Source organism: Cavia porcellus, unplaced genomic scaffold (assembly GCF_034190915.1).
Source record: "Cavia porcellus strain 051 isolate PalLab524CR breed Dunkin Hartley unplaced genomic scaffold, mCavPor4.1 scaffold_7, whole genome shotgun sequence".
Lineage (NCBI taxonomy): Eukaryota > Metazoa > Chordata > Mammalia > Rodentia > Caviidae > Cavia > Cavia porcellus.
The window spans coordinates 97,257,324-97,269,580 of NW_026947490.1; the positions used below are offsets into that span (position 1 = coordinate 97,257,324).

General features: G+C 45.9%; 1 protein-coding gene across 1 annotated transcript in view; it reads left to right on the forward strand.

Annotated features, from left to right (window-relative positions):
* Cep57l1 (centrosomal protein 57 like 1) overlaps positions 1–10,861 on the forward strand; it is a 238,983-nt gene extending 228,122 nt beyond the window's left edge. Inside the window, exons 54-56 of the mRNA XM_063253985.1 lie at positions 4,232–4,352; positions 8,118–8,221; positions 10,579–10,861. Of these exons, the coding sequence (XP_063110055.1) occupies positions 4,232–4,352; positions 8,118–8,221; positions 10,579–10,704 (351 nt within the window). The 3' untranslated portion in view covers positions 10,705–10,861. The remainder of the gene's footprint in view (positions 1–4,231; positions 4,353–8,117; positions 8,222–10,578) is intronic.
* Positions 10,862–12,257: the final 1,396 nt, after the last annotated feature.

The window sequence follows — 12,257 nt, forward strand, 5'->3', positions numbered from 1 at the left end:
AGAACAGAAAAGAAATAAAAATAAGAAAAAAAATGTGCTCTTCAGGACATGGCTTTGCTGTGACTGTGCTCCAGCAGACATGCTCCGTGTCCTGATCGATGTTGGTTGATCCCAGCAACCCAACCATGTTACAGAGAGATAGTGGATAATCCCAGCAACCCTGCACCTTTAGTTCCGCTGAAATTCAGGCTGGTTTTTGGCTGTGAGGCTGGAACCCTATTCGTTCAGCCTGCAACGCTCCGTGTGTCTCCCACCAGCTTGGGCTTGGCTCCCCGACCTCCCGCTGATGTGAGCTCAGTTCCGCCTCATCCTGACACTGGGAGCCTCCGGCTGGAGCCAGGCTGCGGCTGCCCTGAGTTCCAGCTCAGCTGTCCTCTCTCCAAGATGTTTCCAGCCAATTGCTGTCTCCTGCAGAACATCTGAACCCAAATTACTGAAGAGCCAGTGCTCCAGCTCCCTGGTGTGTTTCTCAGTGGAGGTCTCTGAGGTTGCAGTAGTCACTGTGAGTCTGCAGATTCGACTCACAGAGTGAGTCATGGCTCAGGGAGAAAGCACCACCTGACACTTCCTCCTTCTGGGTTGAGGTCTCTCTCTGCACTGCCCGTGGGCTTCAGTTCTTCTTTCACATCCTTGGGACCCACTTCCCTTCTTTTCTCTGTCTCATATTGCTCTGTTCCAGAGTTTAGACATAAACCTCAGTATCACTGTTTCTCTGCTGTTCACTGCTCTGCCATCTTCCCCGAAATGGTCCCATTTACACCACACTAAGGTGACTGCTTGGGCAGCCCTGGTACCCTGGCTGCCCGTGCTCCACATCTCGGCACTTGTGCAACACACATAGAAACACTTTTCTACCCAGCTCTTATCTTTAAACTCGTGTCCTGTAAAGAGTCCTAGAGGCAAGTATTCTGCAAGCTATTATAGGAGGAATTTATTCACTTTTCCAGAAATGCTGAGACAAAAATGAAAAGTAAAAACAGTTTTTGGGTGCAATACATTTTTGTAAATATACCCCACAGGATGGGGCTGAGGATTTAGCTCAGCAGCATAAGCGCCTGCCTTGCAAGCAGGCAGTCGTGAGTTCGATCCCTGGTACTGATAAAAACAAAAAAGGCCAAAAAAAGCAAAAATACCCCACAGGATAAAAAAGGAGGCATATTATAATGTAGATGTTGGTTAATCCCAGTCCCAAGAAAGCAGACCACAGAACATAATTCAACAAAAAAGAGAAAAAGGAACAGCTTATAGAGACAGTGCTTTGCCTGTGGCCGCTGCATAGTAAAGCCTCTAGCTCCTTCTCCAGTGCTAGTAGGAGGCAGAAAAGTAATTAGAAAATTAAACTATTAGTTAAGGGGCTCTAGTTCTCAAAGAGAAGGTAAATAAGGAAAATTATATGGTTCAAAATGAATTGCAGGAATTCTAAAGACAGTATTTGTATAGAAATGGAGAGAGAAAACAAATAGCTTTAGAAAGAGAAAAGTAGAATTTTACATTTATTTCATGAAAAATATGACCAAACTTATTAAAAAATATGATTCCCCCATTCCTGTAAGTTATGTCCCACAAAAATAGGTTCATAGATTAAGTTCTCCAAAGTTCACTGTGGTTAATAGTTAATTGCTTTATAATGGCAGAGATTCTAGAGAGAGTTAAATCTTTTCAAGTTTCTCTCTGTAAATACATATTTCACCACGTATTCACATCAAAACCATTGGCCTTTTCAAAACTCCCTCTCCAGTTCTCTGACCACCCGCTGCCCTGGACATCCTCTCCCCAAACAGTGATAAATCCTCAGCCAATAAACAAGGGCACTGCAGCCTGCAGGAGCGGTAACAGCTGACCCTGGAGAGCACCATGTCCTTGGCTGCCTTCTATGCTCCGAGAGCTGGGCTGAGCAGGGGCCTTGAGTCAGGCTGCCTGGTTCAGTCCTTCAGCCCTCCAGCTGTGTGACTCTCACCGCTGGGCCCTGGGCTTCACTTTCCCCATCAACACAATGGAGATAATAGTCTTCATGGGGTTTAGAGGAAGATTAAATTAGGTCACTGAAGTAAAGCACTATAACAGGGCCCGCCTGATACACAGCTTGCAGTGAACGTTTCTGTGTCTGTCAGGACTGCAGGCAGAGAAGCCTCAGAAGTAGGTAAGCGGCTCGGACTCAGGTCCTTACTCTGTGTGACCCTGGCCAAGTCACTGCCTCTACCTGTGAAGTGGATGGGGAAGCAGGTCCCCGAGGTCCATCCTTGGGAAGCATGTTCCCTGCTTCTGCTCATCTTCCTTACATTTATCTAACCCTGGTCTGATTCAAGAAACCCTGATGTTTCCCCTGCTTCCCATGGAGAGTGAGGGTCCCACCCCAACACCTAGGTACACAGCAGAACGTGGGACCCAGTTTGTGTTAGGAAGACTTCCTAATTCTCTTACACTACATCTGGGACCCCCGCCCCCACACCCTACAAAGTTCCCTAATGCTTTAGGACAGTTTGCAGCACAGCAGGCAGTGTACAAGGCCATCTGGTGACGTGTATGCAGCAGGCAGATTCAAAACACATGTGCTGGATGTTTGCAATGAACATGTGTATCACATGTTTCCCACAGTTGCCATAATAAATTACCACGATTTGGATGACTTTAAAAATAGAAATTTATGTTAGTAAAAAAAAAAAGAAAAAGAAATGTGTGTTATCACTGTTCAGGAGGCCAAAAGTCTAAACCTGAGGTTTTGGTCAGATTGGTTCCTTAAAGAATCTCTAAGGAAAACTGTCCCGCGTCTCCTCCTCAGCCTCTCCTGATGGCCGGTGCTCCTGGCACCCCTCAGTTTGTAGTTATTTCCTTCTCGTTTCTCTCCATCATCCCATGGCCTTCTCTCTTACGTGCTCCTCTGTATCTGTCTTAGTTACTTGTCTCATCGCTGAGACAAAAGTTCAATACCCGAAGTTAAAGGAAGAGAGGTTCATTGTAGCTTTCAGCTGCAGAAGTGTCGGTTCATGATCAGCTGACTCCAAGGCAGGGTGGCCCGCAGGGGACATGACAGAGAACACAGCAGCAAAGCAGCAGCCACAGTAAGCAGGACAATGTCAGCCCCTTTGTCTCCTGTCCTCAGGGCAGGGAGCACTCACACCCGGGCGGGCATCCGTAGCCTGCCACTGCACCATGAAGCAGTCCCAGCATCACACACTCTAGATCCAGCCATCTCTAGGCTCCACCCATGACCGCATGAGGCTTTGGGAGGACGTCCAGACACAAGACGTGACAGTATCCCTGACCTGTCCTTAAAAGGCAGTGGTCAGTCTGGTGTGGCGCTCACACTTATAATCCTAGAACTCTGAGAGTCTGAGGACAGAGGATCACAAGTTCAGGCCCATCCTAGGCAACTTAGCGAGCAAAAGTCACTGCATGTAGGGTGAACCCTAAAACCTGTACGACCTCATCCTAACTTGATTGTATCTGCAAGGACATCATTTCCAAAAACAGTCACATTCTGAGGTTCCAGGAGGATATGAATTTGGAGGGGACTCTATTCAATAATACATTATGTGTTCTTTTTTGATAATTAGGAGATGATAAATTTAAAAAGAAGAAATACCTGTAGTCTCTGTAGATGAGGTCACTTTGGACCCAGCTCCTGTCCGACTCGGGGAGCAGGGTTCAGTGCAAAGGGAGAGCAGTCCCAGGAAACTTAGAGCCTGATCCCAGGGCCCGGCCTTGTCTCAGCCAGGGAGTGATGCGTAGGGACCTCCCAGAGATGCTGAGCTGAGACAGTGATTCAGGAGAGCGATCAAGTCTTTCCTCCCCTTTATACTGCACAGGGGCTGCTCTCTCTGGGTCCTCTGTGTAGACTCTGTGACTTGATCCAGTGTGAACTTACACCTCAGCTTCCATTTCTTCTACCTAACTGATGAAATAAACATTAAAAACACAAAAGATGAGGCAGCAGGATTGCAAGTTCAACACCAGCTGAGTGAGACCCTGTCTCAAAATAAAGTATAAAAAGGCTGGGGAGGTAGCTTGATGTTCTCTCGGTTCAGTCCCAAATTAAGTTCTGGTCTTCCTGAAGTCCCTGATTCTTAGAAGGACAAGGTTAGGCCAGAGGTCAGCTTCTCCGGGACTCTGCAAAGACCTGGTGCTGCCGGGGTTACCTGGGGTTCACACTCTTCCTCTGAGTCCCCGTGTGAACTTCGGCAACTAAAGTGAGTACACAGAGCATCTCCACTTCCCAATCCTTCTGCCTCAGACCAGAAGCCGGCTCGCCCAGGAGCGCAGCAGGAAGCTGGATGCTTTCCAGCGGGTGGAGGAGCTCCAGAGCCAGCTGAGAACCCCCGAGCAGCCGTCTGTCCAAATGAGCTCTGCGCACGGTAAGCACACCCCTCTCAGCCTCGACAATCACCCAGGCTCGGGGTCTGCTCTGACCAAGGGCCTTCGTGACGAGGGTAACAAGCCAGGTGCTGTGGTGGGTCCTCCACAATGTTTGCTGAATGAATGAACAACACATGGATAGATAAAGCTTCATTCTGGTTTGCAGTCAGAATTTTCTACTTTACCTTGGAATACTTGCCTCTATGCCAAAAGGTTTCAATCCACACTAACAACTGGTCCCAGGGATGCACAATGTACTCCCTAAAGAACACTGAGTACTTTACAGCGCTTGGAAGCATCTTCATGGCTTGGGACACTGGTGACCACATTTCTCTGATGCTGTTCACAAAGTGCCTTGTGATGTTGGGTTTGGGGGCTTGAGGGCATCAGTGAAAATGACAGTTGAAATAGTCCTCTGGGTGATGGTAAACTGGCTTTCTCTTCTGTACGATGAGGACTAAACACATTTCTGGTTCTCCTCCAGCTCTATCAGAAATACCACCAAACATCATGATTTTCCTTTGGTTCGATCAGCCAAGTCCCTTTTTTCCTGTTACATAGCACAGCCTGATGGTTGAGCTTTGGAAGAAGACAAGCCAGACTGCTGTCACTGCTGGCTTTGTGGCCTTAGATGGTTCATCAGCCTCTCCGTAACATGGAAATACCTCCCCAGGGCTTGCTCTGAGGATTAATGAAATAATGCACACCTGAGGCCTAGATATGGAGGAGAATGGTGTGAGGTACAGGGGGTGGGAACCTTCTTCCCGAGCTGAGGGTGGGCCATGAGTGGCAGGGAGGCTCTTCCTAGGAGTGGAGGGCACATTTCTCCCCGGCCACAGCCCCACCTGTTCCCCTCTGCAGTGAGAAGAGGTTTCATCCATGAAGAGTCACATATAGAAGAACTAGGTCACAGCAGTCTTTTTGGTGCCTCACACTCCGAGGGGAGAGCTGAACTCTCATTCATCTCAAAGCAGTTATTCTTGAAATGCTTAAAGAAAACACCTGGTCAGCTAGCTCACAAAATTATCAAATGTCCAGAGGTGGGCTGGGTCGGGAGGGCTCTTGTCCCTGGACTCCGAGGGGGCTGGAAGCAGAAGTGGGGTTCCTGAGGCATAAGATGGTCACCACCTCTGTGGCTCCCTTCCCGCACTAAGACCAGCAGGGCAGGGGAGGTGTGGTCTCTTACTAGACCGACTGGGGTCCTGTGCCCCGTTTTGAACAGACCCCGAAGCCAGGGAGTAAGACACCTGCTTGTCTCGGGCCAGCTCACCGTTTCTGCCCCGGCACTGAGGGTGGATCAGCTCACTTTCTCCTCTCTGTGGTGGCTGCTTCAAACCTTCCTCATCTCTGTAGACCTCACCCCCGCCCAACCCTTCATCTCCAACTTCAGGGAAACTAAAGCCTTCAGACAGGCCCTCCCTCCATTTCCTAGCTCAGTCCACCTGCGTGGGTACGCAGCTGTTTCTTTCCTGTGAAGACGGAGGAAACGTCCGCTCTGGTCTGGATGTGGTATGAATGTGTCCCCAAGTTTCATGTGTTGGGCACTTGGTCTGTAGTGGGGGACTTCTGAGAAGGGCAGAACCTTCAAGGGATGGGCCTGTTAGATGGAGGTCACTAGGTTGCTAGGGAGCTGCTGTCTGGCTTCATGTTTCCGGATGTGACCCCTTCCTCACCCGAGTGCCCCTGTAGTGAAGCTCCTCCTAAGTGCGGCCTGGAACAATGGAACCCCAGCCTCCATCCCCACCATAGGGTCTTGGATGTTGACTCTTCAGAAAAGTGAAAATTTTTGCTCTCTATAGAATTACCTTGTCTCAAGTGATTCATCATAGCAACAAAAAACAGGCCAATAGGGTGGCCCTTTTCCTCCTTGGGCCCATCACTGTGGACAAGAGCTCATGGGCACTTACCTTCTCAAGGATCCTGAAATATTTTTCATCTGCTTCCTTTCTACACATTTGCATTTCCTACCCATGCCTCCTTCTGATCTTGCAACCAACAATAATATGTTAATCATACCTGTGCCAAAATCACAACATTCACTGAGAGCTAAAAGCCTCCCTTCACCACGCATTTCTTCTCCTGTTACTAGCCTTCCTCTTTTTCTTCCCAGTCAAACTTCTTAAGAGTGCTGTGTACTTAGCTCAGTGGTAGAGAGATTTCAAGAGTACACAAGGCCCCAGATTCACTGCACTACCAACAATGACAATGGAACTTCTTAAAAGAATTGCTATACTCACACACAAAAGTAATAAATAACAGTGCCTTAAACATTATGAGAATGTCACTCCTAGTTAGCAAAGCTGTTGAACTAGCTACTGTGGTGGCGCTGTCACCCCCAGGCACCTATTTCTCTCAGAATTCACCATAGTCAATCATGGCTTCCACCTCATGAGCCAAGATGGTGGCTTCCGCCTCATGAGCCAAGATGGCTACTTCCACCTCATGAGCCAAGATGGTGGCTTCCGCCTCATGAGCCAAGATGGCGGCTTCCACCTCATGACCTAAGATGGCTATTTCTGCCTCATGAGCCAAGATGGCTGCTTCCACAGGCAGGAAGACAACAGGAAGAAGGAAGACAGTGAGAGCCCACTGCTTCCTAGCCGGTGTGGTGGCTCACGCCTGTAATCCCAGCACTCAGGAGGCTGAGGCAGAAAGATTGTTGCAAGTTCATGGCCAGCCTGGGCTACAAAGTGAGCTTAGAGCCATGCTGAACTGCATAGTGAGAGTCTCTCTCAAAAGACTCCCCTAACCCAAAAGAAAAAAATGTCCCCTGATTCCTGCCTGGCATCATGTATGGCCCTTCCCCATATATCTTATTGGCCAGCACTTAGCCAAAAAACTACACAAAGGAGGCAGGGACACTTAGCGTTTATTCCAGAATGTTCTACGTCCAATAAAAAGTTTACAGTCTACTCTTAAAGAAAGGAAGCCTGGTGCTTGGGAGCCAAATACAGGCCCCATCGTGCTACCCACAATCCAGTTTTACCCTGTTGCTTCGTCCCAGGCCCTCCTCTTGTATCTTCTCAAACATCAGAGCTCTGCAGGCCTCTCTGGCCCGTGCTCTTCACCTCGGTCCTGCATGCTAACTGCCGGTTTTCCCAAGGCTTCACTGTCCACACCTACAACTGGAAAATCTGCTCTGGGCGCCAGCCCATAGAGCTGATGACTGCTAGACCTCCCCACTCTGGCGTCTCTGCTCACAAGTGCAGCAGGTCAGCTGGAGCCTGCTCCTCCAGGCTGGTTCTGTTTCCACATAACTGGTCTCTGCAAACGGCCTTCCTCCAGCATTCAGTCCCTTGAGCCAGAAATTTGGGGTCATTCTTCACCTGCGAATCCAGTCAATCAGCACATGCTGTTGATTTGAAAGCCTTGGTCTCTCCACTGTCTCTCAGAGCCTAGTTCTCTCAGCATCTCTGTTACTTGGCAATGTGATTCTCACACCCTCTCCTCAAGTTTTTTGTGTTTGAGGTATTGGGGATGAACCCAGGGCTTTGCATAGAGCTACATCCTCAGCTCTTTTACGTCTTTTATTTAAAGACAGGGTCTCGCTAAGTTACTAACTGCCCAGGCTGGCCTCAGAATGCCTCAGCCCCCCAAAGTACTGGGGTTACAGCCCCCCTGTGCCTAGCTCCAGCGAAGGTTTGACATCTTCACTCAACACTGATGGACGAAGCTGAGTTAGATGCCCACGTTAAGCTCTAAAATCTCATAAATGAGCGCCCTCTCCTTGCCACAGAGATCTAACTTACAACATTTTTTTATAGGCCTTGCGTCTCTAAGTTCCACGTCATCCAAACACTCCCACCACTTTTTAAAGACTGAAGTCACCAGCAGTAAAATAACAGGAAGGAGGCAAAGACCAAAGACTGTGAGTAACAGTAAGTCTGATCGTCTGTATGACAACAGGAGAAGCCCAGGCCTGGAGCTAGGGGTTGGGGTTACGGACGAGTTGGATACTTTGGATCTGGACAACAAACTCTAAAACTGGTCTGTTAAATCCAACAGCAGCTTCTTTATCACAAGTCAGTCAGCGAGTGTGGCCATCGGGATCAACACTGCTGAAATTTACCCTTAAATTTTTTCCTTTTAAAAAGGCATCTATAATAATTAATTAGTTAGCAATCAGATCTTTCATCTCAGTTCCCTGGCACAGCAGAAATAAAAAATTTCAGAAGTTAAATTATTCTCCAAGAAAGCTCTTAGAATGCAGAGTATCACATATTGGCAGAATCTTTTGATAAATATTCCAGCTTTTAGTCCATATTTTAAAAATTTATGTTGTTTTCTACTGTCTTCTCTTATATTATCTTAATAAGTATTTTACTCTTTTCTCCATTATCTTTCAAGTCCCTCCTAGAAGTTTAGATATCTAATCATGAGGTCTTCTCCTCTTGCCTTGAGAAAAATTAACAGGAAAAGATGTAACCATATATTCAAAGATAATTATGCTATTCTAACAAATTGGTTACAAGGTCCTGAATTCAATTCCTGGTACCAAAAACAAAAAAAAGATAGACAAAAAAAAAAAGTTGGTTAAAGGTGTAATTCTGAAACTGCTGGTCTAGTTAATGAAACAAAGCTTATGGCAGTATTTCCACATGTGCAGTGAAGAGGGAAGACGTGGGGTGGGAACACACCCACCTGAGACCTTAACCAAATCCGTGTTACTAGTGTCCACCATTTTCTGGACTTGCCAGTCTCTGTACAGACATCTTTCTGCAAATGTGAATCCTAGCACAGTCCTTCAGTATCCAGAGGGAATAATTCCAGGGTGCCCCAGGCACCAGAATCCATGGATACTCAGGACCCTTACTAAAACAAACTCCTGCTGGCATACAGCCTACATACATTCTCTCGTGTCTGTCTGTCTGTTTTTGTCTTTTTGTGGCAGGGTCTTGCTATCTCGTTCCTGCTGGCCTTTGGGCTCACTTTGTTGTTTGTTTGTTTATTTATTTACTTTTTGGTCTTTTAGAGGTAGGGTCTTGCTATGCAGTTCAGGCTGGCCTTCAACTCATTTTGTTGCCCACGATGGCCTTGAATTTGCAGCAACCCTCATGCCTCAGCTGCTGGAGTACTGGCATTACAGGCATGCACACCACCGCTGGCTTCCCTGGTATATTTAAATCATCTCTATATTAGTAAATGCTATGCAAATATTTACTTCACTGTATTGTTTAGGGAATATTGACAGAAAGCAGTCTACATGTTCACTGTAGCTGTAGTAGTTTCAAAACATTTTGATCCACAGGTGCCTGAATCCACAGATACTGTGCTATCTACAGAGAGCCTGCTGTCTATGTCTCTTGTCTATGCAAGGGATTTTTCCAAAAGGAAGCAAACTTCCATTTGTATGGGTAGGACCACAAGGTTTTTCAAGACAAAGTGTATTTCTATTTCAACTCCTGAGAGCTATGAGTACTTTTTTTCTTTCCTTTTTTTTTTTTTTTTTGTTTTTCTTTTTGAGACAGGTTTTCACTATGCAGTTCAGGTTGGCCTTGAACTCACTTTTTAGCCCAGGCTGGTCTTCAACTCCCAGAAATCCTCTTGCCTCAGCCTGCTGAGCTCTGGGATTACGGGGGTGTTCCACCATACCCAGCAGGCTCTGAGGAGTTTGGGGGTGCTAGTGGTCATGATGTAGGGTTGAAAGGGTTGGTAAGTGGCTAAATCATGTTTGGAGGCCACTATATTTGAGAGACCTAGGAAAGAGAAGGTCTAAGGCTGGTTGTTTGTTGGTCACTGTCTTACTAAATAAATAGATAAACCTTCTGATGCAGTGTACTGTGATTCCACTAGTTTGTGTCTGATATAGAAGCCCCAAGCAAAAAACGTGAGGGTAATTGGAACTGCTCCAAACGTATCTAAGGCCTGATGTCTGAAATAAAGTCCATCAGAGAAGCCAGATGAACACTAGCTGAAGAGGGATTTAGGATGGGTTTGCTCAGAGGCACAAGTGCCTGCCTGGCAAGCATGAGGTCATGAGGTTTTTATTTTTTAAGTTGCTCCAAACAGGAAAATCTTTTCAACCTTAGCTGGAAATGGCTTTCCATTGACGGATTAATTCTGACCAGTTCTCTTTGTGACAAGTGACAAAACACAGATGGCACACTAACTAAAGAACTAACTCAGACTGAACAAACAATGTTAGTCTCATGAAAAGCAGCGATTTTTTACTTTGCTATAATATTATTTACCAGCTCTTTTAAAAATATGTATTTAATATTACAGGTGCCTATTAAATACCAAAAGAAGACTGATGAAGTTTCCTTACCCAATGTGGTGAAAAGTGATCAACTTACAGCTTTTCCAGTCCAAACAGCTCCATCCAGAATCCCATTCAAACTCAACTGGTAATCCTGTATCTCCAAATTTCTTCTTTCTTTTTTGGGGGGACACCGGGTTCACAGCAACCCTCCTGCCTCTGCCTCCTGAATGTTGTGATTACAGCAGGCCCTGCTTCAAATTTTATTTCTGTAAGCATTTGAGTAAATAAAGATGACTGTAAACTCTAGGAACTGTGTCATCTAATTTTTAAATCAGTATTTGGAAGACAGTAGTGAAGGACTGAGATGATTACATGTAGAATGTTCTAGGTAAAGTAGGTTCTGGCCCCAGATTTTAAAACATAAGCGTTGCTTTGCATTGCAAAAGCTGCTCCTCGCCCTGGCCCCCCACAGCCTCTCAAGGCGAGTTTTAGTTACCAGGCAGGTGGAGAGTCAAGACAGAAGGCTGCCGCTTGGCTGTGTTTACTAAAATGTGGAAAATGATTGTGTTTGAATAGAGATTCGTCCAAGTACACTTCAAAGCATCTTTTATGTTTCACTTAAAGAGCACCATCCTCTCTTAACAGTGTCAAAACTGCCCTCAGACTTTGGTAAAGTCTTACTCCAGGTTTTGATGTTATTTTTCAAATATGATAAGCTGTCTAAATCAATGAATAGATGAACGGAATAGCATAGACCAGAAGAACTGTAATTTACATGCATGCATAAATTTGCATATTGCTATAGTTTGGTCTCAAATGCCCTCCAGAGGCCCCGTGTTGAGGGTTGGTCTGTAGCCCCTGGTGCTGCTGGAGAGTGGTGGAGCCTTAACAGGTGGGCCTTCTGGCAGGGAGTTACCTCACGGGAATGTGCCCTGAAGGGGACTTTGGGAGCCCAGCTCTCCTTCTCCTTCACTTTCTGGCCACCATGAGAGAAGCAGCCACTTCTGCCACACGCTCCCCCAGTGACTTACTGTCCCACACAACCGAAAAGCAATGGACTCAAGTTATCATGGAATGAAATCTGCAAAACACTGCAGCAAACTAATCCTTTCTCACAACTATTTAAAAGAAAACAAGACACATTATGGAAGCCAATGTTAATCTCCTGTTGTCTTGCTTTGAAATCTGTGTCACTTACATGGTTTTCTTCTGATCTGCTTTGTTCTGTTTTGTGACTGTTTGTTTTACCCTCTTTAAAATTAAAAAAAAAAATCCTTTCTTCTTTTTAAATTGACTTGTCTCAAGTATTTGTTATGGTAACAAAACTAACACATATATGATATATAGGCGTTTTCAAATTATGAAGGTCGAATCTATTTGAAGTAAATAAATAATGAATTCTACAGATTAAAGATCTAATTGTGGCTAACACACATGCAAACTTATTTCTGAAACAAAATATAACGAACCCTTCAAAATCCAAGAGGAAAAGTATTAACTGACATCAAAAATAAAATTTTTAACTTGGCATGATGGTACATGCCTGTAATCCCAGCATGTAGCAGGCTGAAGCCAGAGAACTGCCTTAATTGTGAGCCCAATGTTGACTCCATAGTGAGACCCTGACTCAAAAAAACTAAAAAAACTTCAGCATGGGAAAGGCAAACCAGGCAAAGCTCAGGAAGACAGAAGCCAGTTTGCT